The 27,836-nt window shown below is 52.0% G+C and overlaps 1 protein-coding gene across 7 annotated transcripts in view; it reads right to left on the bottom strand.

Moving 5' to 3' along the window:
- The window catches only part of CACNA1B (calcium voltage-gated channel subunit alpha1 B), a 188,762-nt gene that overhangs the window by 33,890 nt on the left and 127,036 nt on the right, over positions 1-27,836 (bottom strand). For all 7 annotated transcript variants that reach the window (XM_078062105.1, XM_078062104.1, XM_078062109.1 and 4 more), the window contains 12 exons: positions 26,465-26,591; positions 23,945-24,074; positions 23,570-23,629; positions 22,385-22,491; positions 19,548-19,644; positions 17,587-17,747; positions 14,833-14,970; positions 13,845-14,046; positions 13,399-13,563; positions 12,988-13,098; positions 12,488-12,571; positions 294-410 (listed from right to left, as the gene is read on the bottom strand). In XM_078062105.1, coding sequence (XP_077918231.1) covers positions 294-410; positions 12,488-12,571; positions 12,988-13,098; positions 13,399-13,563; positions 13,845-14,046; positions 14,833-14,970; positions 17,587-17,747; positions 19,548-19,644; positions 22,385-22,491; positions 23,570-23,629; positions 23,945-24,074; positions 26,465-26,591 — 1,499 coding nt within the window. The remainder of the gene's footprint in view (positions 1-293; positions 411-12,487; positions 12,572-12,987; positions 13,099-13,398; positions 13,564-13,844; positions 14,047-14,832; positions 14,971-17,586; positions 17,748-19,547; positions 19,645-22,384; positions 22,492-23,569; positions 23,630-23,944; positions 24,075-26,464; positions 26,592-27,836) is intronic.

Here is a 27,836-nt window from a genome sequence, read left to right as displayed (position 1 = left end):
AGACCCCAGCGACCACAGATCCACCCCCACTGACCATGAAGCCCCTCCACCAAGAGACTGCCTCAGTTCCTTCGTCTATAATCAGTCATAGAACCCACCTCAGAGTCAGTGAGCATTACCAAGATGCTCTCTGGATCACTTAAAATGTCTTTGTAAACTACAATAGGATAACGGGTGCCAACAAGGAGCCTCCACGAGGAGGGGCTGCTCTGGTGGCAAGGAGGAGGTGGTGGCCACAGCACTGTGCATCACACAGGGGAGGGTCAGGGCACGAGGGCCGTGCCTGGCTTCACCTTGAAGGACTGGACGAAGGTCCACAGCAGGATGCGGATGGTGTAGCCCTGGCGCAGCAGCTTGATGAGCCGGGCAGCACGGAAGAGGCGGAGAAAGCTGAGGTTGATGAAATTGTTCTGTAGGGAAGAGAGGCTGTTCTCTAACCTGCAGAGACCAGCCTCCTGCAACTGCAGGGGCTGCTCCCCACCCACCTCTCCCTGGCGTGCTGTGGTCCCGAAGAAAAGTGGATACAAAGAGAGATCGAACAAAACGTCACTGCTCTACAGTATAAGCAGCAATCGGCCACCAGAAAACCTTCCAAAAGTAAAGCTTGTCATTGCAAATCACTTCTCATGCAGCAAATCAAAGAAACCCCTCCGCTTTAGGCTCCCCTGCCCCCGACAGGGAGGGAGAGAGAGAAAAATTCTCAGAAGCAGCTCCTTGCTGCCAGGTGGAGCCAGGAGACCAACTGTGGATGGGCCTCTAACACTGACCGCCTCTTGCAAGACACAGCCAAGCCGTCCAAGTGCCGGGCAGGGCTGCTTCTTCACCGAGAGCCTCTGAAGGGCCCTTCGCTTCTCCATACGGCTAGCAAAGCCCCTGCTGCCTGGGACCTGGCAGAGGGGCAAACATCTCTTCTGGGGCTGCTCCTGGTGCCTGCAGACAAGTCACCATAGGAAGGGTAAGTGTTGGCGATCCTGCTGCCCACACCACGGAAGCCACTTATGAAATCCGCAAATGGTCTCAACTCCAGAGATCCCAGGGTATCTAGCACTGCTCCCTCATCCAAGAGGTTCAAAATCAAGCACAAAAAGAAGCAATAAACTCTGGACTCCACAGATTACCTGGGAGTGAGGCTTCCACCCTGGCCCAGGGGCGCCTTGAGTTATTGGCACATCCCCTTCAGGGAACATGGCTCTGGACGGTGTCCATGATGTGGGGGTGCTTGTGGCCCTGGGCAGCCTCCCACCCTCTGTCTGCTTGGAGACCAGGTGCCCGCACGCAGCCTGACAGCAGCTTCCTGCCACTTTGGTGTTTTAACATATGCAAGCAGCTCAGGCCTAGACACATCGTATCGCCAGATTCAGTGGTCAGATGAAGAGAAAAGAACACGACATGTTGAATGAGAGCAGCAGTAGGAGAGCACATGCAGGAGGCATGGGGAGCCTGGGGAGAGCTGGCCGCCCTCCTCCAGGGCTGCCCATCTGCTCTTGGCTGGGCTGAGGCCTTCGGTGGAGAGGCAGGTCTCACTCTTACTTCTAAGGACAGTGGCCCCAACCCAGCCCTTGTCTGCCTCTTCGGTTCCCACCGGGGTGGCTGGAGACTAGACTGCCTCTGCTGGAGGGCTAGATGTTGGAGCCATGGGGTGGGAGGTCTGGTAGTCACAGGGAGGTGCTGACTGTGGTCCAGATCAGCAAGAAGGCAGGAGTGGACCTTGAGGTGTGACCCTGGAGGGCACACAGTTTGCCTAGCACTCCCTCACCTGCTTGTGCTGGGGAAAGTGAATCTCAGTGGTACAGGATGGCCAAGAGACATCCACACCCGCCCCGTGGGCCCCAGGTTCTCAAATGAGCCAGTCACCTCGGGAGGATGGGCACAGAGATGGAAGGGAGACTTTGTCTACAGTGCTGGGAAATCCTTTGTACAAGACAATAAAGCAGAGGAACGGGAGGGAGCTTCCAAGGGCCCGGCCTCTAAAGCACCTCCTCACTTGGGTCTGGAGGGACCAAGGCTGTGATAACACAGTTATCATTTGCCCAGCCCAAAGCACTCTGCTCAGGCCACTGCCACAGACAAGATTTCCTGGAGATATTGGGGAAAATCTAGGCTCTGGGTGAGAAAGAAGGGATGGAAGACAAGGCAGGGGAAGGCACTGTCCATCCACAGAGTTAGTGCATGAACGCAAAGCTCAACAAGTCACCTACTACTGCTTGTTGAGACTCAAGTTCTCACCCCTCCACCCAGATGTCTTTTCTTGGGGCTCCAGGGGGCATTCGGGAGAGGGGTGGGGGTGGCAACAGACAGACAGCCTAGAGAGCCATGAGGACGGATGGCGGCAGCAGCCACAGACACACCGAGCACAGCGTGGCAGGCAGAGCACTCCGTGGCTGCGCCCAGGGCGGGAGCTGCCCGGCACCACCATGCGAGCGCATGCAGGAGAGCAGGGGGCAGCAAACACACGGCAGCCTCCCCACGGCTAGTCGCCTCTGGCCTTGGCCAACCCCTTGGAGGTGGACAGAGCTTGCCCCATCCTCCCAGAGTCCGTGGTTCCTGTCACACCAGAGAGCACCTACTACTTCACCTACTATTTCAAAGCCAGGCCCTGCCTTATTGCCATCTGCCTCTGCATCAGGAAAGGTCTAGAGCACCCCAAAGATGCATCATCGCACCTCTCAATGTGGTAGCTGATTCACCTTGAGGGTACACTGGTCCCTGGCTCCTCTGAGCCCCTTGCTTCCTCATCCACAAGATGGAGACATGAGGACATTGTGCCCAGACAGTGAGGAGTCTGAGATTTAAGGGATTTAAAGGTACGCCGGGCATTGTGAAACACGGCCCGCACAAAGGGGATCAACAGGCCTCAGGCCCAGGTCAGCCTCTCCCGCATCCAGGTACATCACTGTTTCCAGTCAGGGTCGAGCAAAGTGACCCGTGCACATCTGCTGGGGGCCACAGTCCACGCTGCAACAAACTGCTCTCCTAATCAGCTTTGTTCTCATGGGACAACGATGAAGAAAAGAAAAGCTCTGTACACCCCAACATGCGCAGCATGTCAGGTGATGATGTGTGCTCTGGAGGACGAGGAAGGGCACGGGGTGGGGGGGGGCGGTGCTCTTCCCAAGTGGACGGGAAATGGCCACGAAAAGGCCTGAGTGAGTCGAAAATTTCTGTGGCATCAAATGGCATTTTCTCACAACTCAAGATCTTCTGCTCCACTTGTGAAATACTTTATCATTAGTGTTTGTTTTCTGTAACAGGAATCTCAAATATTTGCTACTTTATGTGAATTTCCAGTCACAGCTTCAGTTTAATCTGCTCTCCTCTCAAACATCACTGAAGGCCTGGAAGGAAGCCCCAGTTCATGCTACCTGTACTCCACACGAGCTCACTGAGCAAGGGTGCACAAGTGGATCAACGATGCCTGGGTGCAAGAGCCCTGAGCTTCACTTTCTCTGGGGGCAGACCCTCTTCCCACTCCATTAGGCCTTACACCACCCCTTTCTGAATCATGAAGACAAAATCTCCAATCCCCTCCAGCCCTGAGACCCAGAGAGGGTTCCCTATAGAAGGGCATGTCCAGGGAGAATGCTATGGGAGACATCGTCAGAGGCCACTGGGGAGAACCAGCCTTGTATGTTGGTACAGTGGGGACAGAGCAGAAGGGAGATGGTGCAAGAGAAACCATGGACTCTACAGGATCAGGTCCAAACTCATGTCCTACAAAATCCCTCCAATTCTGAGCCCAATCCCAACAAGAAAAACTGGGCACTTACCCGCTTCACTCAGAAGACCCTCCACCTCCTCTCTAGACCCAAGGCCAGTTCCTGAATCAAATGGCTCCTGGGAGGGCCTTCAGAAGCCCCTGCTGGACCCCAGGAGCCGAGGAGAAGAGGCCAGAGGGGATGGGCACTGCCAGACTCTGACCACACACCTTAGGAAGGCAGTGGTGAGGAGTCACAGGAAATGGAAGAAAGAACAGGAGTAGAGCAAGCAAAGCAAGGAGTTTTAAGAACTGTTTAAAGTCATGAAACCAACCGTTTCCTATATGTGATGTTTTCATGGATGGATATTTGCGTATTATTTACAGATTGGGATGTTTGAGCAGCAGGCGCGCAACATACAGACGGAGACATGGTTTTCGCATTGTATGTTGGTTGGATGGCGTGAGTCAGCAGGTAGGTTAGGGTAAATCAAGAACAAAAACAGAAAACAAAAGAGAAAATGAGTCATCAACACAAGCAAAAACTCAAACTTTGAATACCTCACTGGAAAATTTTAGGATTTTAGTAAACTTTGCATATTTGGCTTAAAATACATCAAATCAAAACATATTTTTGAAATCTGTAGGTTATGCAGACAGGGTGGCATTCATTTGCATTCCTGTTTGTAATGCAAATCCAAAGATGACTCACAGACACTTATTTTTTTATTTCCAGGCAAAGAAATCAATGTCAGTTTTATGCTGGCTTGGGAATGCTGTCTCTACATGACCCTGGTTAAGACTATTACTCTGTTTTGATTAAGTTGGCGGTGGGAACTGACACTCATATTTTTGCCTAAGGAAAAAAAAGTACATTCACAAAGTAACATATGAAGTGACTACAAATGAACAAAAATAAAGACACCACTAATCCACACGACGACTTCCTTTCATCTTTTCCCCTCTCGGCAGAACTGGGTGAAGGACTGAGCTCCGAGAGCACTAGCAGCCAGGGCACAGCAGACCTTCCAAGCCAAGCGGCTCCTCAGCCCTCCCACCGGCCCTGCTGGGCATCAGGGGCTGATGGCAGCAGCCATGGAGGGCTTATTGGAAGTAAGGTCTGATACAACCACAAGCCCCCTTGGCCTTGCGTGTCCAACAGCTGAGGGACAGACACGGCTGCTCCAGCCACCTGCGCTACAGAAGGTCTCTGCCTCGTGTGCGGGCCTCCTTGGAGGCAGAGGTTTCCCTGGAAGACAGCTGGGCATCGTGCTCTCTGCATGTCTGGCAACCCCCACCCTAGATGCCTGCTCATCAGTCCGCCCTCTCTGGCCAGGAGGCACACGCATGAAGAAACCCCCAGAGCTGTGCCCTTGCAGATGGGAGCGCAATGTCTGGATCCCTTTATCCAGGGAACAAAGATTCCTGTGTCCAAGGACGAGGCCTGTAAGGATCAGCAGCCAGCTTGCTCCTCCCAGAATCCACACTGGTACGAACTATTTCTGGATGAGAAGCACTTGGGCAGTGCCACAATGCCAATGGTTGGTGTGACAGAACATCCTTGGTTTTTGTGTGAAAATGGCAGCTCAGAACTTTCCCCGCATTATTTGGATTATTAATTTTTTTAAACCATAAAACATACCACATACACAAAAGAATATGTATAAATACGTGTATGGATGCACATTTTCAAAGAAAAATCATAAAATGTCCATATATTCATCACCCAGCTTAAAGAAAACAGCATGTCACCATTACTTTTGAAGCCCGTCCTGTCTCCCTTTCTCCTCCCCAGATGTAGTAGCTACCCTTAATTCTTGTTAATGATTGCTCTTCTTTACTGTCTTACCACAAACTCTTAAAATGCGTTATACTTGACTTTTCTTAGCCTTTTAATGGGACTCTACCGTATGCAGCCTTCGCGGACTTGGGCAAACTTGTGCTGACGGCGAGCAAACTCTGCTTCTGAGAAGCATCCCTCCTGATGCGGAGACCACCACCCTCCAGTGCGTGCGGCACTTCACTATGTTCACGTCCCCTGACAATCAGTGCGTTCCGCTGCTACTGTGAACAAGGTAGCCACGACCCTCTGTGTGAAAGTGTCTCCAGGTCACCTGCCCAGACACCCTCTGGCTTATGTGTCTAAGTCGCTGCAGGCATGCATATGTCCAGCTTTCTAGGGATTGCCACACTCTTCAGAAAAGGTTGTCCAACGAACACCCCCAGCAATAGCATGGAGGTTCTGGCTGTCCCACTTGCTAACCATCAGCATGGCTGGAATTCCCGTTTGACGTCTGACAAACCAGAGGGTGTGAAATGGCATCTCAATGTCATTTCACTTTACATTTCTTTAATTACAAATAAGGGTGAGCAGCTTTTCCTATGTTAATTGGTCATTTCTGTTTCTTATTCTTTTAGTAAAATGCCCAATTATGCCTTCAGCTCATTTTTCCATTGGTTGCTTTTGTTTTTCTTAATGATTCACAGAAGAGCCTTGCACATTCTGGACACTAACCTTTGTTAATGGTTTGGAAAACCTCTCTGCCCTCCGGCCACGCCTTTGTCACTAAATGTTGGTGCATCATAGAACTCAGTAGCTCATTCTTTTCTCTCCTTTATTGATCTCATTCAGTCTCATGGATCTGATATCATCTTATATGCTCATGGTTCCCAATCCTATGAGACTGGCATGAATCTCTTCTCCAAACTCCAGGCCCATCTGTCCAACGGCCTGTTGGATGATTCCTTCAGGAAGGCCAACAGGCAACTCAAATCTAACATGTACAAATTGCATCCAGTCCACAAGTACAAACAGTCCACAACAAACCTGTTCCACCCACAGTCTTTCCCATTTCAATTAATGATAATCCATGTTCCCAAGTACTTGCTCAGACTTTGATGCCATTCTTGCTCAATTTTCACACAGACATCTGGTCCATCTGCAGCTCTACTGGAAAATACATCCAGAATGACGGTCTCTCACCTTAGCCCCTCTGCCGGGCTCCCTGCTATGGCATTCAGTGGCACTCACATCCTCACAGGCCCCATACTCAATTGTCAGCATCCACATCTTTTTTTCCTGAGAATTTTCCCAGGCCAGGACACAAGTGCCAGAGAATTAACATTCTCTGGCCCCCTCTCCCCAGCAACCTTCAACTAGTAGCTAGCAGTACTTGCTGAAAAATACCCCAGTCACCCCGCCACTTGCTGGGATAACAGAGGCTCAGGGCTCCTAATGAGGACCCACAGTGGTAACTGACTTCATAGTACCATGTACTGGCTGCCTCCCTTCCCTGGCTCACTTCCTTGTTCCCCTAGTATTCCAGGGATCACCTCCCAAATAAATGACTTGCATTGAACTCCTATCTTGGGGTCTGTTTCTGGGATAACCCAACTGAGCCCTAACTTGCCTAGCTGCTTCTGCCTGTGCCCTGCACTATATTCTCAGCCAGAGGTTTGGTCTGAAAAGCCAGATTATGTCACTCCTCTTCCTACCTCACTCAAAATAAAAACCAAAATTTACTGCAACTGCAAACCCTTCCCTGCTCCCCATTTCCTCTGCCCTTGCTGCTTCCGCCCTTGTTCATGATGCTCCTACAGCAGTGTGCCCACGTCCTCCCTCAGGCATGCAGGTGCAGGGCTCAGTGCTGCTCCCCCAGGGCCCCCTGCTCCACGTCCTCACAACCCAGACATCTTCACTTGGAAGTCAGCAACTCAGTGACGTCTTGTCTGAGCACACAGCCATCAAAGCCCCCCTCCCCCCAATCCGGTGTCTCATACCGCTTCTCTGCTGTGCCTTCTCCCAGTGCCTCTCATTGTGTAACACTGTGTCTCTCTCACTGGAATGAAACTCCAGAAGAGCAGAGATTTTCATCTTTTGTCCCAGCACTTAGAATACTGCTTAGCACATGATAGGCAGTGCATAAATATTTATAATGGATAAACAAAGGAATGTGATGCAAATATCCCCTCCCTCTTCATGGACTGTCCTTTCTTCTTTTGATAAACAGAAACTCTTTATTTTATAGAATTTTTTTTCAGTTATGGATGGTGCTTCCTTAAGTTTGCTTAAGCAATCAGTCCCTATCCCAAGGTCTTAAAGATAATCTCCTGTATTTTCTTCTAAGAGTTTTAAAATTTTTTCCTCTTGCATTTAAGTATTTTCATCCATTTGAAATAGATTTTTTTTGTGAATGGTGTGAAGATCCAATTTCTGTCTTTCCCCATATTGATCATCATTATTCCCACATCAGTTGTTGAATTGTCTCCCCACTAAGTAGCACAGTCATACATCATGTTTCCATATACGAGTGATTTTGATTCTAGGCTCTTGATTCTGTCCATTGGCTCATTTACTATCCCCAAGCCAGCACCACAGTCTTAATGTTCTAGCTTTATAATAAGTCTTATCATCAACAAGAACAGTACCTCTCCACCCCCACTGCCCCAGCAGCACTTTCTGCTTCTTAAGTATCTTGAGTATTTAAGGGGCCTTTGCTCTTTCTGATGAGTTTTAGAAGCAACTTGCCAATTTCCATAACAGACAAAACAAAAACAAATTCACTTACTGAAATTACATTGAACCTACAGATCAATTTGGGCAAAACCATCTCTGAAATTGACACTACTTATTGTTTTACGTGCTGACACCATCTATTTAAGTCTCCTTTACTATCTTTCCCTGAGGTTTAGCACTTTTCCACATAAAGATCCTGTGTGTGGATGTTATTAGGGTTACAGCCAGGACTGCTGATGCTGTTATGACATGCAGTCAACTACTCACTCAGGTACTCCACTCAGCAACCGTGCTAAACACTCTTAGCAGCTTGAGATTATTCCAGATTTCATCTACAGATAATAATGTTATCTATGAATAATGGCAGCTTTGCCTACTTCTGTTCTAATACTTAGGTGTTTTATTTTTCTTGTCTTATTCATTCAACAAGTGTCTACTGAATACCTGAAGTGTCAGGCATTATTCCAAGCACTGGAATATGGCAGTGAACTGGACAAAAACCTCTGTCTTCATGGAGCTGACATTCAATTTATTGAACCGACCAGGCCCTGAAGTTCAATGTGCTTATAGGTATTGTCCTTTTCTAATTTTAAAGGGAATTCTTTCCAAATTTCGCCATTATATGATGTTAGCACAGGATTTTTGGTAAATTCTCTTCATCAAGTCAATAATTCCTAGATTGCTAATAATTTCTATCATGAATACAATTTTAGTTTTATTGAATGTCTTCTCTGCACCCGTGACAGGATCCCATTAATAGTGTTCTTTGATCTGTTAATGTAAATTAGACTTTCTGATGCATTTTGCATCTACGTTAATGAGTGAGCATGGAATATGACTTCCTCTATTATACTCTATCTTTTAAATAATTTTGGGGTACAGATTGTACAAGTCTCATATAAATAGTTAGGGAATGTACACTCTTTTTCTATTCGCTGGAAGAATTTGTTTAGGATTAGAATGTTCTTTCCTCATATTTTAGGTAGAAACCTAATGCATAAGACTACTACAACCAGTGGTATGAGGCAAGACAAATTAGTTATCACACCTCACACTTCCTACTCCTGGTAGGCTTCCTTGAGTTTTGGAGATGGCATACACCACCGAAGAAATACTGCTGTGACCCATTTATCAGATGACACAAAGCTGCTAGGTTTGAGAGGATTCAGAGCAGGAGAGGGCTCTCTAGTAGATCCATGCTACAGTACCAGGAGCCCTACAACGTGGGCCATAAGATGCAACAGATTCCACAGTACTGGGGTATCTGTGGGAGATAAAGACACTGTGTGGAGTCCCTGGAAAGCCCACATAGAAAAGTCAGTGCAAACACCTAGGATTCTGGAGCAAGGGCATGTCATCTGCTGAAGACATCACCAATGAGAGGGGCCACTCCTGGCTGCTGGGCCCTGGTGGACACCGTGTCCGACCAGGAGACAACTCTGTCTATGGCACCAATGCTTCTCTTTATGAGTGTGTGTTGCAGGCCTGCCAACAATCCAGTGTTATGATGGAAGTGCTACATCCAGGGCCAAACCCAAGCACATCTAGAGGGCACAGACTCATGACAGGTGGCCCAGTGCCCCAGGCCTTGCACCTTTGCTGCACCTGTCTTCCTTAGCTCACTCCTACCCCAACATATCATGGGATGATCACTAAAGCCAGGAGGAAAAACTCAAGCCCGTTATATGAAGCGGTTGGCTCAATACATTGGTGCCACTAGAACCCCACACAGAGACGAGCTGAAAGACAGTGGTGAGGCAGAGTTCTAGGTGGTGAACCCGATCAGCCATGGCACGGATGGAGAAAGAAGTGGCCTGTGGTATGGATTACAGGACCTTAGGCAAGAGCTAAAGCTTGGCCAGGGCTCCGGAGGGAACAAAGGTTGGAGAAAGGCATCCAGATGGGCCTAGGGAATGGATGCGACATGCAGGTCCTTGTATTACACACCAGTGTCCACCACAGAGCATCCACAGCTGTAGGGGCACTAAAAACCAGGCCTTGAGATGGTTTACCCAACAGATGACAGCCAGCCTCTATCCTCACCAGCCCCAGTGTTCACATAGTAGATCCATGAATGGAGTGACCATGATGGCTGAGATGAAGGCTGTGCCTGAGCCCAACAGGTGGGCTGATCCAGCCATGACCACTACTAAACACCCAGCCCACTATGAGCAGAAGTCAACGAGGCCTCTACAATGCACCATGCTTTAGGCTGTCAACCAGCCACTTGGTGGTAATTTGCTTACATGAGAATCCTTTCACCTGGAAATGGCAGTGATTTGTCTCTACTGGGATCACTCACACTCTGGGTGTGGGTTTGTCTTTGCCCATGGAATACCTTGGCCGGCACCAGTATCAGAGATTTACCCATATTGGATTCCACATAACATCAACTCCAAACCGAGCAAGCAGAAGCAGGTACAAAGAAGCAGGTGACTCTGGATCCACTGGCATATAATATTCAACATCATTCAGGAGGTGGAAACCTCATAAAACACTGAAAAAGCCTCTTAAAGGCACAGATTAAACGCTGGCTTGGTGATGTACCTCACAGAGTTGGGATATTGTCCTTCAAGATGAACTGACAGACAAGAGATGGTACTGGGTGTCCAACTGTTGCACAGATCCAGAAAGCAAGCGGTGGAAGTAGGGGTGGCCCCTCTCACTATCCTCCAGCAACCCAGGTCAGACTCTGTTCTCATCATCTCCATAAGTTTAGGTTTGGCAAATCTAGAGGTCCTGGCTCAAGGGGTAGGGAAGGCTTCCACTGTGGAACACCAAAGTCATGGTGGGCCCCTGTCACTTGTGCTCCTCATGCCGTAAGACCAGCAGGCAGAGCAGAGTTTCCAGGCTGGCCAGGGTACTGGATGCTGGGTATGGAGAAGGGCAGAGCTACCATTACACAGGGTAGGAAGAAGTCTATCTGGAAATCAGGGGGTTCACTAGAGCCCTTCTAGTGCTCTATGACCAGTCTTAATTATGACTGGACTACTATGGCAGCCAGAACCACACAAGGGTGTGACAAGCAGGGGCTTGGGCTTCACAGGGTGACAGTGTGGGCTGCCTCATCCCGCCCAGGAACTAGAGCGGCAGAAGGCTGGCCACCAGTCAGGGGACCCCAAAAGGGGTTAGGAAGAATAAGTTAATGAACATCAACTTAACTCAGACTAGTTCTAACTGGTTACCAACCCTCTTCTCCCACACATCGTGACCAGCACCCTCCTGAAGAATGAGAGAAGTGAACCCAGTGTGAGATGTGGGCAGAGCTGAGTGGGGCCAGGGTAACAGCAGACGCTCGTGTACTCCAGTGCGGTCCTGTTACCAAGGAGCCTGATATTCCTTCCTCCCCAGTGGTGGCCAGAGCCTGCTTTGCCTGCACGTGGGGTGCACTCAGAAGGGCTGGAGGTATCTGACAATTCAAACCCCCAGGTGCAGCCCTTAGCTGTGGACTAATCAGTACAGAGGCATAAGCTCTGCAACTCTGAGGTGTGACCACCCTGTCTCCAAGCCCCCATCGGGGATGACCCAAATGCACCCCAACACTTGGCTCCAGATACATTTCTGATCCTCCTTCTCTTACCCATCCATTTCCCCAAACCTCTCTCTCATGGTTTTGCCTGGGAGTGCTTCCTAAGAAATGACTTGTACAAGAACCCCACCTTAGTGTCTGCTCCTAGAAAATTCAACTTAAGACTGAGATGAGATTTTTTGCCATTTAATTCTGACATAATGCATTATACTTAAAGAACATTGCTTTATGATTCAGATTCCTCGAAATTTGTCGAGACAATTTCGTATTTTAGCACTTGGTCAGTTTTTACATATAATCTGTGTATGTTTGATATGAATGAGTATCTCATTTTATTTACACACACACACACACACACACACGTAAAACAAACCTAATACTCTATTCTTGTTGGTTTTAGTTCATGTACTTTGGTGCCAAGTTGTTAGATTTGTTAGACACACACAGATTTAAAAGATTGTTGTCTTCCTGGTCAGTTGTTACAATGAAGCTCCTAGGTGACTCTCAGACCACCAGACTAGAAGACCTTTTGGAAACCACTTTCTTATCCAAGAAAAAGTATTTCCCAAGACAATACCCAATCCCCAACTCCACCTCTGGAGAGGAGCCTCCTTCTTTCCAGGGGCTCCTGGGGAACTCTGGCAAGAGAGAAGGGGCTAACACTCAGAACCTGGAGGCGCACTGAGGAGCACTGCCCAGAAGGAAACCATTCTGGGGCCCTGCAGGAAGGACAGGAAACGCTACTTACCGCAATCTCTGTTACTAAAATATCAGTAATACTTCCCAACACAGTGACAAAGTCAAAGACATTCCAGGCATCTCTGAAGTAGTTCTGGAGAGAAAAAAGAGCAGTTACTGCTAGAGGCTGGTAAGTGTTCTGCCAGGCAAGGAGTTGCAGGAAGTACCCCTAATCAAGAAAGGAGCAAAGGGACAGATGGGCCACCCAGGTGGGACACCACAGCTGGGTAAGCAAACACCTGTGGGTCTGGGCAGGTGCAGAACTGAGAGCTGTGTATCCAAAGAGGAGGAGCCTGGCCCCGCCTGTCTCCAGGAGCTGGGCTAGGGGCAGAGCTCAGGCAGCTCAGGGTATTGGAGCAGCCCCTTCCTCAGGGCCACCACAATGTCACATTTGCTCTGGGGGCTTGGGGAATTCCCACCTCTAAGCTACAAGTCCCTGAAGATCCCCCCTACAGAGAGGGAGCCAGAATGCAGACCACCAAAAGGCCAAGAGGGAGCCAAGGCACCTACCAGCACCCCAAAAGCGATGATCTTCAGCACGCATTCCATGGAGAACATGGATGTGAACACAATGTTCAGGCATTTCAACATTAGCTCATATTCATACGGTGCGTCATAGAACTGCACGGGGAATAAGTGCCATTGGCTACAGGTTCAGCTGCCCCAAGACACCCCAGCCTTGACCTCCTGCCAGAGCACAGAGAACTGCACGCCTGCCCAGGGTAGGGATACCCATCCCTGCTCTCCCCGTTTTCTCCCAGGACACTCTCACCATCTCAGCCCACAGAGAACCCAGGGCACTGGGCTTCTATAGGCATCCCATGCTGACCAGGACGTGATCAGCTGCAACTATGGCTCTCTCTCTCCATCTCTCTCACACCCCAGCTGGCACCCACTGTCCCCCGTGCTGGGCCAACATACCTTCATCATTAGCACCACTGTGTTGAGGGCGATCATGGCCATGATGAAGTACTCGAAGGGAGGCGAGACCACAAATGTCCATGTCTTGTACTGGAATGACTGCTTGTCCTGGGGCATGTACCGCGTCAGGGGCTTGGCGCTGATGGCGAAGTCGATGCAAGCCCTCTGCCCGGGGACAAAGGAGCACTGAGAACATGGTGGGGGTGGGGGGAACCCACACTGCAGCACCCACTGCACCCCACACCCGTCTCTTCCATCCTCGCAGGCAGCCCTGACCAGCCACACTCAGTCTCTCCCTGCCCCTGTGCTGGCCACCAGCTATGCGGTGGTGAGCGAGTACCATGCGGAAGGGAAGTCCATTGGTTCTGCCCACACTGCCCATCAGGGGAGCCCAGCAGAGCATCCAATGCACACGTGCACATGGGGCAGAAGAGGGAGCCACCCACCTCGTTCTTCTCCAGGCTGCATTCAGACATCACCTTGTCCCCCTGCTCCTGGAAGGTGATGATGATCAAGGCCACAAAGATGTTGACGAAGAAGAAGGGGAAGACCACAAAGTAGACCACGTAGAAGATGGACAGCTCCATGCGGTACCCGGGGCTTGGGCCTTGCTCCTCATAGGTGGCGTCCACAGAGTGTTTCAGGACCCTGCACCAAGGGCAAACACCAAGTGTCAGGGGGACCCCTGACGACAGAGCCATGGGAAAGTCAAGACCTGTATCACAGGTGAGGCTTCCATACCTGAGCCCGGAGATGGCAAAAGGAAGGGGATGCTCAACACTGCGGGCCTCAGCCCGCTCCCTAGGACCGCAGTCTCCTGAGGTAGACTACCTTCCCGATAGGGCTTGTACTCAGGGCTGTTGGAGGGCCATCAAGGGGAGGTCTCCAGGGACTGGAGGTCCTAACCCCAGGACAGGTGGAGGCCCAGGAGTTCTGCCCTGCCCTGCTTACTCCTAGCTCACACCTGCTCATGCCCAGTTCACCAGCTCATACCCAGCTTCACCTGCCTTTAGAAAACCCTGGGCTCCTGGCACAGCATTGATCCTACCTTCTGAGCGGTGGTCCTCCCAGCCCCAAAGGAAGTCCCCAGTCATCCAGTGTGGCACTGAACAAATACATCCCTCTGTCTACCCTTAACTGAGGCCAGAAGGGTAGCACAGGGAGATACCAAATAGCCCCACCTCCCTCTGGCCTTCAGCCACTCAAAAACGATTTTCAGGAGATCACTATGCTGTGTACTTTGTCTTAATCTCATCCTCTTTCCAGGTTGCCCGCTCCTGGAAGGCAGAGCCATGTCTTACCTGGTGGGTGCAAGAGCCTATGGTGTATTTGCTGGATGACTAGAACACAAACGGATGCAGAGTTTGAGACTCCCTGCCCAAGCTGCCCCTCTGCTCTAGCGTGATCTGCCACAATGAGCCAGTGAGCACTCACATGGGCCACCCTTCTCCTGTGGACACTGTGAACAGTGTCAGCAGAGCCCAGAGCACATTGTCGTAGTGAAAGTCGTATTTCTTCCACTGCCGGGGCTGAGCTTCCACCTCCTCCTTCTCATAATCCAAATACTGACCCCTGGGGATGAGAACATAGATGAGGTCAGAGGTTAGAGACAAAGGGTCCAAACACGCTGATTTGTCTATGGTCAACTGATTTTTGAAAGGGCTGTCCATCCAATGGAGGAAGAACAGTCTTCTCAACAGAGAGAGTGGGACAACTGGGCGTCCACTTGCAAAAGAAGGAAGCCGGACCCTACCTCACGCCATGTACAAAACTCAACTCAAAATGGACCAAAGACCTAAAGGTACAAGATAAAACTAGAAAGCTGTTGGAAGAAGACACAGGAGGCCTGGAATTAGGGAAAGGATCGTTAGATACGACATCAAAATCATGAGCAGCAAAAGAAAAAAGTAGGTCAATTCGACGTCATCAAAATGTAAAGCTTTGTGTTTCAGAGACATCATCAACACACAGAATGGGACCAAATATTGGAAAATCGTCTCTCTGATAAGAGTTGAATCTAGAATATATAAAGAACTATATTATAATCAATTATAAAAAAGACAAATACCCCGATTAATAAAAATGGATAAAATATCTGAATAGGCATTTCTCCAAAGAAGATGTACAAATGGCCAATAAGTACATGAAAAGATGCTCAACATCATGAGTCATCCAAGAAATGCAAATGAAAACCACAATGAGGTATCACTTTATACCCACTAGGATGGCTATAATTAATTTTTAAAAAGGAAAATAACAAGTACTGGCAAGATTGTGGAGAAATCAGAACTCTCCCACACTGCTGGTGGGAATATAAAATGGATCAGCCATGTTGGAAAAGTCTGGCAGTCCCTGAGACTGGTAAACAGAATCACCACAGGACCCATCAATTCCAGGGCTAGGTATACACTCCAGAGAAATGAAAACATCTGTCCACACAAATACTTCACATGCATGTTCACAGCAGCATCAGTTATAACAGCCAAAAATGGAAACAACCCAGATGCCCATCAACAGATGGATGAATAAAGAAACTGCCACATCGATAGCACAGAATAACATCCAACCATGAAAGGGAATGACGCTCTGTCACACGCTACAGCGCGGGTGACCTCAAAAACATGAAGGAAATGAAAGAAGTTAGACGGAAAAGACCGCATATTTACGACTCCCTTTATACGAACAGGGAAATCTATAAAGACAAAAAAATAGATTCACGGGTGCTCAGGGCTAGAGATGGGGAGCTAGTGGGTAATAAAGGATATGGCAGTTTTTTATGTTTTTTTAACTTATGAAAATGTTCTAAAATTGACTGTGGTGATGATTGCACATATCTGTGAATGTATTAAAAAATCACTGAATTGTATACTTTCAATGGATGAATCACATGAATTATATCTTAGTGAAAACAAAGGCTACCACTAAATGGGGGAAAGGATGGGTCTTTTCAAATAAATGGTGCTGGGTCAACTGGATATCCATCTACAGAAAATTTATCTTTATCCATACCTCATCTAACACACAAAAATCAACCGCAGATAGATCCCAGATCTAAACGTGAAAGGTAAAAATAAAACTTTTAGAGGAAAACATAAGAGGACTTCTCCCTGGCCTTCAGATAGGTTTTCTGAACAGGACACAAAGAGTACTAAATATAACAGAGATAAATTGGACTATACTACAATCAAGACTTTGTTTTTTAAAAGACATGTTTTAAAAAGTTGAAAGCACCCCACAAAGGAGGAGAAGACAACCACAACCCATAGGTCTGACAAAGGATGACTATCCAGGACCTTACAAAATCCCTACAAATCAATCAGAAAGAGAAAGACAACCCATACAGGGAAACAGGCAAAGGCTTGCACAGACCCTTCCCAGGGACGGCTGAGCGGTCGATCACCTGGGGAGGGGCCCAACACCACTGGTTACCACACAGTGCAAATCACAGCGCAGAGAAATGCCACCAGCCCAATGTCAGACAGAAAACACAGGTTTGCCCGTGCTGTGGAGTATTGGAGCTCTCATCCGTGTGCAAGAGCGTGACTTTACACGTTTGCAGCACCTGCAGAAGCTGAACGTAAGCACAGTGCACAACCCTGCAACCCAACTGCGAGGTTTGCACACATCCTGGAACGGTGTATGTGTGCTCCCAGTAAACGTGCACTGGACAAGTCACGAGAGCCTCCGACTGGAAACACCCCTGATGTCCACCAGGCACAGAGAGGTAAGTATGTGGTAACATACTCACACAAGAGACCACTGCATGAACAGAGGCAACTGGGACCACTGCCTGTGGGTGGAGAAGGGGCTGGCCGCACTGCCTTGCTCAGCACCCACACCAGGACCTACCTTCATTTCCCCTAGTTCCCTTCCCCCCCACCCAGGTCACCTCTCCTGTTTCCTCCGGGGTGGGGCCAGGTCCAGAAAGGGCAGCCCCTTGACCCTAGAGCCTAGCCTAGAGCCCTTCAGCAATACCCAGTGGCCCCCATGTGTTCCCCGATGTCTATGGGCAGGAAGAACATTTCCTCAGAAGTGGCTGGTCCTTGACTCTGCTGAGGAAAATGAGCCAAAAGTCCTTGGTGTGGCCTTGGGGACAGAGGCACACCCCCAGCTCTCTGGTACACCCCACGCAGGCCCCTCGCCCTCGCCCTCACAGGGCTCCCCACCCCCGGCCCTGCCTCAGCTTACCGGCAGTCCCTCTCCAGCCCCTTAGACTCATCCGTGCAGTAGAAAAACTTCCCTTTGAAGAGCTGCACCGCAATGACAGCAAATATGAACATGAAGAGCATGTAGACGACCAGGATGTTGAGAACATTCTTCAGCGAGTTCACCACACAGTCAAACACAGCCTGGAGGGGAGGAGGGCTCTGCTCAGAACCTCAGGGCCCTCAGGCCCATAATCACAGAGGGACCTGCTTCCCGTCACCTTAACACAGGAAGCCACCTGCCGCTGCCTCTCCCAGGACTTGAAGAGTGGGCAGGAGGTGCTAGAAGGGGTGGCATGGGCAGATGGGCTGGACACTGACGGGACGCTTACGGGACAGGCCACCTAGTGAGGACAACTTGGCGCCCAGGTCCACCAGTGTCAGGAGGGGCTGACATGGAGGGAAAGGAGTGGGGATGGGGATATGGCCAGCCCTCTGCTCCTGCGTCTGGGCCTGCCAGTGGGTCACACTTTGCCCCTGCCCATCAGTGGGAACCAATATGGGGCGGGAAGGCAGCGATGCCGTGGCCAGCTCCAAGACAGGGACTTGTGGCAGGTTTTGGTGTGGCCCAGAGGTGACTCTGTCGTCTCTTAGCACCACCACCTGGGCTTCTTCTCAGGATCTTCCCTACCTGGAAGCTCAGCTTGCCCTGAACTCCCTGGCTGACCCTGGACTGCTGACCCTGGCCCTGGTCCCTGTTTCTCGGAGCTGAGGAGATCCCCCATCCTGCTCTGGCTGTCCACAACCATCTCCTGAGACTCTGCCTGGCACACTCAGACACCAGCAGCTTCCTCAGCAAATGCAGCCTCTGCCCACTTGCCCAGTGTCCATGACACCCCTGACCTGCCAGCCCAGGTCCAAGTCCCCACCTGACACAGAGGGCCTCTGGCTGCCTTCAAGCCACCCCCAGCCCACCCCTTCACAAGCAAACTGCCTTCTGTAATCCCCACACTGCTTTGTGTCTGCAAGGCTTGCTTCTGCATGCTGTTCACAATACTTTACTGCACAATTTTGTGGGATTAAACGAGTTTAAGCATCCAAAGCATTCCTCACAGTGAGGAACACACTCAGTAAATTATCATATTTTAGCACAACTCCAAGGGTTTGGGTTCACACTCTTTCCTTTATCCAGAACCTCAGCCACACCTCATCCAGAACCTTAGGCCCAGCCCAGGAACCACTTCTCAGGAACCCCTGCCCTCCCTGCATCTCCCTCAGGACCCTCTGCCTCTCTCAGAAGCCCCTTCTTTCTTTTTAAAAATTTAATTTAATTTAATTTAATTTAATTTAATTTAATTTAAGAGAGAGAGGGGGGAAGGGCAGAGGGGGAGAAAGAATCCCAAGCAGACTCTCCACTGAGCACGGACCCTGATGCAGGGCTTGACCTCACAACTGTGAGATCATGACCTGAGCCAAAATCAAGAGTTGGAAGTTTAACCGCCCAGGCACCCCTCGGCAGCTCCTCCTTCCCTGTATAACAGCTGTTGGTGCTGCTGGGTCAAGGAAGAACCTTCCAGAGCACTACGGAGAGTAAGCTCCCCTTTGGGGAGAGTCATGGAACTGAGGGAGCTGGACCCACTTGCACAATGTGTGATCTGAGAAAACAAGCGTGGGTCCTCCCTCAGGTCTACTCATCCCATCCCATGTGGGAAGATGCAGCCAGACAGGGTTAGTTATATGGACACATGTGCACTCACAAGACAAAGCACACATCCACATTCACACACACAGGCACACACACGTGTGCACACTCACATGCAGTGCAACCGCCTCCACACAACACACACATGCACCCACACTTGTGCACCCACGTGCACAGACATGCACACACGCATATCTACACATACACACATGCACAGCACACATACATGCACACACAGGCCTACACTCACATGTACATGCACAGCCCTGCACATTGCTCGAGCCCCAACTCCAGGCTCTCACCTTGAGCTTAGGCAGCCGTTTTATGGTCTTGAGGGGCCGCAGGACACGCAAGACTCTCAGGGACTTGATGGTATTGATGTCTTTCCCTTTGGATCCTCTAGAAGGGAGAAGTCACACATGCAGACAGGCAGGATGCACACCCATGCCCAGTTCCCACAAAGCCTACTGGGTTGCACTCCCCTGTGCATTTTGTCTTAGGCCCCAGGGCGGAATACCTAGGAACAGGGAGGCCTCTGCCCTGCAAGCACCACAGGCCTCCTCCTCCTGTGGGTTGCATGACAAAGGCCTCATCTGAGCAGACAAAGGCCAGGACCAGGTCAACAGCACCTGGTGTACAGGGAAAGCTGGGCTTCCAGGTGGGAAGAACCCATTCTCACAGACCACATCAGCCATTTCTATGCCACTGGTCCCCTAACACCCACCCCAAACCAGCGTCATCTGGCCACCATGTTGAGACCAACAATGGGAATAAAGAGGAGAGAAGGGGGCTGGCCCCAGGAATGCAGACCTAGCTCAGGGCCAGCACCTGGAAGCCTACAAGCCATTTGAGCAAGAGCCTTCTGGGAGGGCTGGCTTCTTTGCTTTTCAGTCCTGGTAGAGGGAGGGTAAGGGGAACATGTCTGGATCTCCCTGCCTGTCCTTGGTCAACTGCTCCTACACTCCTCCAGGTGATGTAACACTGACTGAGAGGGAGAGGGGGAGAGGGGTGGTAGGCGTGAAGGAAGGGAAAGAGTGAAGCAGAGTAAGAAAGAGAAAAGGTTAGATGAATACCGAGGTAATATAAGGGACAATGCAATGCAAGGGGTGGACAGAGGAAGAAAGAAATAGCAAAGGAAAGAGAAAGAAACAGACAGGGAGGGAGGGAGGGGAGGGGAGGGGTAAGAGCCCACAGAGAGACAAAGAGAGCAGCAGACAAGAAAACCCAGACTGGGGGAGTAAGACAGGGAGTCAGGAAAAGAAAATTCTAAGCACCAGACGCAAGCTTGGAGATCCAGGACCAGTGGGCCCAGATCGGGTCCCTCACAAAGGAAGCCGCCGGAGCAGACCCAGGTGGCTCCCTCAGGCTGCCAGGGGCCCTGCTGTTGTCAGACTCTGGGGGCTGGCCTTCTCACCAACCCAAAGCCAGGGCAGATATCGGGGGTGAGGGGTGGTCCCCTGAGTGACCTTCATAGACTGCCTAAGGAGGCAATTCTTAGAAGCAAGGCCACACCCCACCCTCAGCAGTGGCTGAGGACTCAGGACTGGGGATCCTATTCCATCCTGCTCAGAGGTCACCTCCCTCCAAGTTCCCAAGGAGCCTGCGCATGGGGAGAGGGGACAGGGCCTCCAGTGGTCTTCTTTGGGCTGCTGCTCAGCTCTAGGGAAAGTGAGCTGTGAGGTCCAGGTAGGATCTGTGGGTTAAGGAGAGCTGGGGAGCCCCAGTCCCTTATATCTGCCCCAAGACCCAGCCAGGGTCTACATTCCAGAACCAGATCAAACTCCCTCTGAAACACCCAGCCTCCAGACCACCGTGTCAGGTGTTTCTATCACCCCAGCATTCTGGACACCTGCCCCCAAACCAGGTTCTTCCAACAGCCCTGTTGAGACCAGTACAGAGAGAAGAGGGGGCAGGGTGGGCGGGCAGACACCTGAGGGATGCAGAAGAGAGGGACACTGCTTTGGTTTTGCAGGGGAGGGCTCTCTGCAGGGACAGGCCTCAAGGTGGTCTGTGTTCTGTGTCTAGAGGCCTCATTTCTCGCTTGCCAGCTCAGTGCCTTTCTCCTGCTCTGAGGTCACCTGGCTGGACTGTACCCCTTCCCCTGTCTTACTCTTAAGCCCCTGACTGACACTTTATATACAAAGAAAACCGGTTAAGACCCCCGAGAGAATATGCTGGGCATTGCAGGGAGGCAGTTGCAGAGAACAGAGAGAAGAAAGAGAGCCTCTTTGCCGGAGAAGAGCCATGGGAAGGTACCTCAGGAATGTACCAACATCCTGGCAGTCATGGTTACAGCAGCCCCCACCAAGAGCCCTCACTGCCCTCAGGGCCCAAATTCCTGGCCTCCAGCACTCACTTGGGGCACCTCCCCAGACCCAGCCCCCAACCCAGCCCCCAGAGGTGAGGCGGCAACGCAGGGCCTGGGGACATGGCTCCTGGCAGCATGCACTCTGGAGAGCGGAGGAGGACGAGCGGAGGTGAGGCGTGCTGGTGAACCGGCCCAGGAGGGGCCATGCTGGGCTATGATGTGGGGCAGTGTGAGGGGCAGAGGGAAGGCATTACCCCATGAAGCTCCTACCGAGAGTCCAGCAACAAAGAGACAAAGAGAAGAGAGTCAGTGAGGAGGCCTCGCCCTCCCCGAGTGCTCAGAGAAGATGCAGACACGTCCCTCGGATCTTCCTGATCTCTGGGTCTCCTCCGCAGCTCCACCCAAGCCCCCCACACGTGTCCCATGCCCACCACCATGCAGGGTCTGAGGGAGTCAATCCAGGCCCAGCCACAAGGGAGCTGAGTTTCGCCCACTAGGGAGTTAGAGAAACCAAAGGTCTAACACTCCGACAGGGGAAGATAGCCACCAGCTCTGGCTGACCAAGCGGTGCAGCCGAGATCAAGGCAGGTAAGTTGTTCTGAAAGACCCAATAGGCAGGCACTAAACAAACCAGAGGCCTGCTCACCCAATGTCAGAACCACAAGCCGTGGCAGGGACAAGTGGGCCTTGAGATGCTCTCAACCCCACACAGCCCAGCCCCAAGTAGACAGCCCATGGAGGCCAGTGGGGCCCCCTCCTTCCCTTACCCCCACACCAACCACAGCTCTGGGACTGCAGCCCCGTCAGACCCAGAGCAGACATGGTACTTACGAGAAGGCAAATGCCACCAGGGCCCCACTGACCACGATGAAGTCCAGAATATTCCATAAGTCCCGGAAGTAGGCCCCAGGGTGTAGGAGCAGTCCCAAATCAATCATCTTCAGGGGAGAAACACATATTAGATGCTGACTATTTCAGAAAGAAAAGCAGGGCCAGGCCCCAGACTCATGGGGTTGGGGGGAAGGATGCCACTCAGATCACGTCCTCTGAGGGCCTCAGTGGGCCTTCAAACCTCAATGCCATTGATCCAAATATCCCTACATGGTCATGACTGGCTGAGATCTTGTCTGGGCTCCCAAATCCCCTGGAGAACCCCCCCCGCCTTGCTGGGCTGCAAGCATACACCACGCCAGGAAGCTCACGCCCTGCCCAGACCCTCAGAGGGTCAGCTCTCTGAAGCAGGAGGAAGAGCTGGTGGGGTTCACAAGGACCTGGCTCTGCCATCCCTAAAGCTGTGATTTCTGGCAAGCACCTTAATGTCTCCAAGCCTCAGCTTCCATGTCTATAAAATGGGATGACCAAAAAAAAAAAAAACCTCCCCCATGAGTTTGCAAGAGGAAGTGAAGCAGCAGAGGTGATAGACAGACGCACGCGCACACACGGAAGTCACCAGGCCACGGGCACATCCTAAACTGCCCTTAGTCAAAGATGGCACACGTGTGTGTGCACACGCGCACGGCCACTTGTCAGTGATAAAGGCGCAGTGCCCGTCAGTCCTCAGAGACAGAGCGACCGCGCTGAAATGGCCTGTAGCCTAACATGAAGCACTACAGCTCTTTGAAACTGAAGTCTTCAGCGCCCACTCGCCATGATGTTTGGGTGCTGGGGCCCTCGCTCTTCCCAGCCTGACGTCACGAGACAATCCTGAGGGTGGGCTGAGCCCACACTTGCACGCTCCCGGAAGCCTGTAACCCTTGGTTAGCGGGGCGGCAGAGACAGGAACGGCACTGGGGTGCTCTCCCAAAGCCGGTGTAACACTGTGGTGAATCTCTGGTGAACTGGCCTCTGCCCTCCGCAACACACATCAGCACACTCGTGTGCGTGCATTCTCTCACTGAGCACACACCAGAGCACACCCACCACATGCCCTCATCAGAGGCTACAGGCCCCGGCCCGTGTCAGTCATGAGGGAGGATGAGTGGAGCACTGGGCCACCAGGGCAACCACGTATCTCACCTTGATCACCATCTCAAAGGTGAAGACGCCTGTGAAAATGTAGTCCATGTACTTCAGAGCCTAGAACCAACAGGAAGGTTACTGTCAAAGGCTGGGCCGACAGCTTGAGCCTGGACAATTTCAGCAGCATCATGCTTTTCCTCCGGGCCTCTGAACAGACAACTCCTTGGCAAGTGTGCATGTGGGCCAAGCCCTAGCCCCCCACCGGCCCCGGCAGCGGCCCTGGCCCCAGGCACATGCCCACTCTTCATCTGCAACTCAGGGCTGGGCCAGGAGGCACCCGCAGACCTTCATCCCCACATCCCACACCTCCAGAGGGAGCAGACAGGACCCTAGCAGGGCCCAGCCCCTCCACCACCTGAGGGCCATGCTCACGTTGTTCCTGGGCGAGTCTGTCCGCACTGGATCCTCGGCAGCCAGGGCAATGCTGCTCAGGGCGATGACCACGAGAATGACCATCTCAAAGTACCGCATGGTCACGATGTAATGGCAGAAGCGGCGGAGCCTGCAGGGCAAAGCACAGATCGCCCGAGGCCCACCGATGAGCTGGGCTGGTCCCCCTCACCGGAGCGCATGCCTGGCCTCTCCCTGCGGAAGGCGTCACACCAGAACCAAGTTCTACTGAGTGTCCCTGTGGTTGGGAGACAGCGGCCAGGTGACCAATGGCGCCTCAGATTCTCGAGCGGGTGTCCCAGGAAGAGGGGTGGGAAGGCTGCAGAAACCCACAGCAGGGGTCAGCCCACGCATTCACCTCCTGTGTGTGTGGACGGCGGTGCCCTCTGCAGATTTACAAAGGCTGTAGGTGGGGGGGGGTGGTCCCGGGAGGGCTGCTCAGAGAGGACAAGGCTGAACGCCAGCACTCCTGTGGACAGCAGGCCTCTCTGGAGAGCTCAGGAAACTTCTCTGGGTCTGTGCTGGCCCAGCTTGTCTGAGTCCCCAGAGCTGCGTGTGTCACCTGCCTCCCTGCAGCACCAGGCAGCATTACTGACCACTATTCTGTTCTGTTTGGGCACATGTCGGACACTGGGGCCCAGTGGTGGACAGGGCACCAGAAAACAGTGTGGACATACACCAACAGGAGGCCCTCAGATGCTCACAAATGCTCCAGCATGGCAGCAGGGACCAGGAGGTCTGCGAAGAACCCTCGGGGGGGCGGTGAAGCTGGTCCCAGGTGACAAGGAGGGGCAGCCACAGAACCAGCACACAGGGGGCGCGGGGACAGACCCGCGTCTCACCTCTGCGACCCGCGCCTCTCTCACCACCACTGCTCTACTCTTAGGGGCTCAGGTCTGAAGGGACCCTCCACCTCCCAGCCACACCCACCCACCTCTCTCTCTGCCTTGAAGGGACTACTACGCTCTCCTCTTCACCGTGACCACTGCCATACTCCGGCCTCCACGCCGACCAGAGCCACCCTTCCCAGGCCCCTGGTGAGCTCCTGGCGCACCTTCCTCTGCACAGACGCAGCTCTCCTCCTTCCTCCAGGACACTCGGTCTCTGCGTCTTTCCTTCTGCATCTCAGGACTGAGCATCCACCCTCAGCTCTACCCCTAGCCAGGTGAGTCCCCCTGGCCCTGAGACATCCACTAGCTGCCCCTGCTCTGCACGGTCTGCACTCGCCTGCCCCAGCTCAGTGGAGCCCCAGCTGTCATGCAGAAACTCTGGGTGTCATCCCTGACATCTCCTTCCCCTTCCACATCTAATTTATCAAGTTCCCTAGATTCTCTCCAAAATGTCTTCCCAAGCATTTCACTCCCAAACCTCCCCACATGACCACCACCATCAGACCTCGACCATCTCTTCCTGAAAACCATGACCACCTACTAAGCTCTGGGCAAGGACTCTGCTGAAGTACGGCCTGACAGTGTCCCCCCTGACCCCAGCTGCCTACAACCTCTCTGCTCCCTCCCTCACACGTCAGTGCTCACAGGCAGGGGCCACACTCCCTAGCGGAGCAGAGTAGCTCCCAGGAAATGTGTGCTGAGTGAAAGCGTGAAGACAGGGAGGGAGTGGAGGCTGGGTAGAGAGACTGCAGGCTTGGAGGGATGGGGACGCAGGGCACAGCCTGACTGCATCGGATCTTGCTGCCCTCTGGCCCCCCTGCTCTACCACAGGGGCCTCGATCCACACACTTTGCTCTATCTGTTGCCAGGGTGGTCTCCCTCCCCTTCCTCACCAATCTCACCTCCCACTGACACCCAACCTGCCCTTCCCACCCTAACATTCGCACCCCCGGCAGCTTTGGCTTCCTCTTAGTACTTCCCACCATGTGATGTCTTAGGCCCCTTACTTATTTGTCTGGTTTGCTGTCTGTCTCTCCTACTTGCCCAGAAGCTTGTCAAGGACAGGGGTCCTTGTCTGTTCTGCTCCTTACTCCGTATTCCCAGCACCTAAAATGCTGCTAGTATGTAAGTACTGGGTGACCCAGTGCAGTAGATAGACTGAGTGGATGAGAAATGCTGGTGACTTCATGATAAACAGAGGGGGAAAATGGGCAGACATGTGAGTGAACGTGGTGCACAGATGCATGCATGCGTGGACAGTGGGCATGATGGAAGGTGGACACATGAGGGACATAAACTGGGTGCGTGTGTGCGGCGATGAACAGTCACTGCAGTGGGGGGTAGTGGCTCTGGGGCTGACTGTGGGCTCAAACCCCAGCTCTGCCACTAGGGCTGACTGGCTGTGTGTCTATGGACAGGCCATGGACCTTCCCCGTGGCTCTGTGTCCTCATCTGTAGGGAGTGCTTGCAGATTGCTGTGATCATCAGGACATTAAAGTGCACAGAATCAGTGCCTGCCAGGTCACGTCTAGCATACACTGCTACCGTGCACATGGACCACGGCCACAGACATGGGACAGGCACATGGCATGGGCAGGCGAAGGAGACTCACAGGTTGGTGGGGCTTAAACAGAACATGGAGCTGTATGGGACGATGGGTCGCGGGCCACTCCTCATCACATCATCAGCTTCCACCTCCTTCTTCCCCTCAGCTTGGCTTTCCAGGTCCACGTTACCACCTACAAGGACACAGGGCCACCAAGTTAGAGGTGTGGTACACGTGAAGCCCGCATCACCCAGGTGTTACCCAAACAACAGACACAGTCCCAGCCCCAACCCCACCGGCCTTCAGGGACCCAGCCAGGGAAGGGCGTGTGGCTAAGAACAGAGCTTCACATGAGACTCCCTCCAATCATGGACAGATCACGACTGAGGACTGAGCCAGCACTGGAGGCCCTTCCTCACCTCTCACTGCACAAGGGTCAGGGCAGGGGCAGCACCAGGCCCTGTGCGGCTGGCTGTGGGCCTCTGCCTCCACTAGGGGCCGCTGGTGTAGATGTTCTACTGACACCCAAGTGCCCCCCCCACCCCACCCCCCCACCCCCAGCCCCAGAGACCAGGGCCAGCAGGCTCCCCCGCCTGGTTCAGGGATCAGTGCCTCCTTGAGAAAAGTCACCAATGCCCCACTGCTTCTGCAGGGATCGCGGGACCGCAGGACAGGGAGGAGCAGGGGCCAGCCCTGGACACTCTTCTGAACCTAGGAATCCAGGTGGACCCTGCCTGGGATTCTCTCCTTCAGGACCCTGGCAAAGGTCTGCAGAGCCAGGGCGGTGACCCAGGGAGAACTTCAGCAGAGCCCACATCTCGTATGGGCTCCTGCTCGGCTCCTCACTGCTCATTCCCCTGTCCCTAAGCCCCCACCTTTTGCTTTCCCACTAATCAAACTACCCAGGGTTAAGATGTCTTGTTAAGTAGATTCTCTTAGGTAGATTCTTGTTCTTATTAAGTAGATTCTGGTGTCTGTGCGTAGTGTTTTTCTCACAGTGACTTTTCATTTTTCACTATCCCAAAGTATGTTTCCATTCTTGTGGGTTAACAGAGTTCCCGAGACCTCGGGGATGCCCGGGAACACAGGCCAGTGACTTGGAGCCGATGCCTACTACTGTAGCTCATTTTTACTTCTTACAAGAAACATAAACGTAAAGAGGATGTTAAAAGGCAGAAGAAACGAGGGTGGTTATCCCCAGAGCCTGTGTGGCCGCCAATCCCAGAGAGGACAACTAGCCCGAGAAGAAGCCCTGGGTGCACGTGGAAGAGCTCATAGCAACAGCAGGAGCTCCCTGCTGATGGTCATTATATAATCTTCTCAGAGAGCAGTTTGGCAATAAAGTCCTAAAAAATTCTATTTATTGATTTAATCTGTAACCTGTATTCACAAAGGTGTTTGTTGTAAGTTCCTCTACAATAACAAAAAAATTACAAAA

This window comes from Halichoerus grypus, chromosome 14 (genome assembly GCF_964656455.1).
Source record: "Halichoerus grypus chromosome 14, mHalGry1.hap1.1, whole genome shotgun sequence".
NCBI classification, from domain to species: Eukaryota; Metazoa; Chordata; class Mammalia; order Carnivora; family Phocidae; genus Halichoerus; species Halichoerus grypus.
The sequence above is the reverse complement of the archived record's forward strand: the minus strand, read 5'-3'. Positions and strand labels throughout refer to the sequence as shown.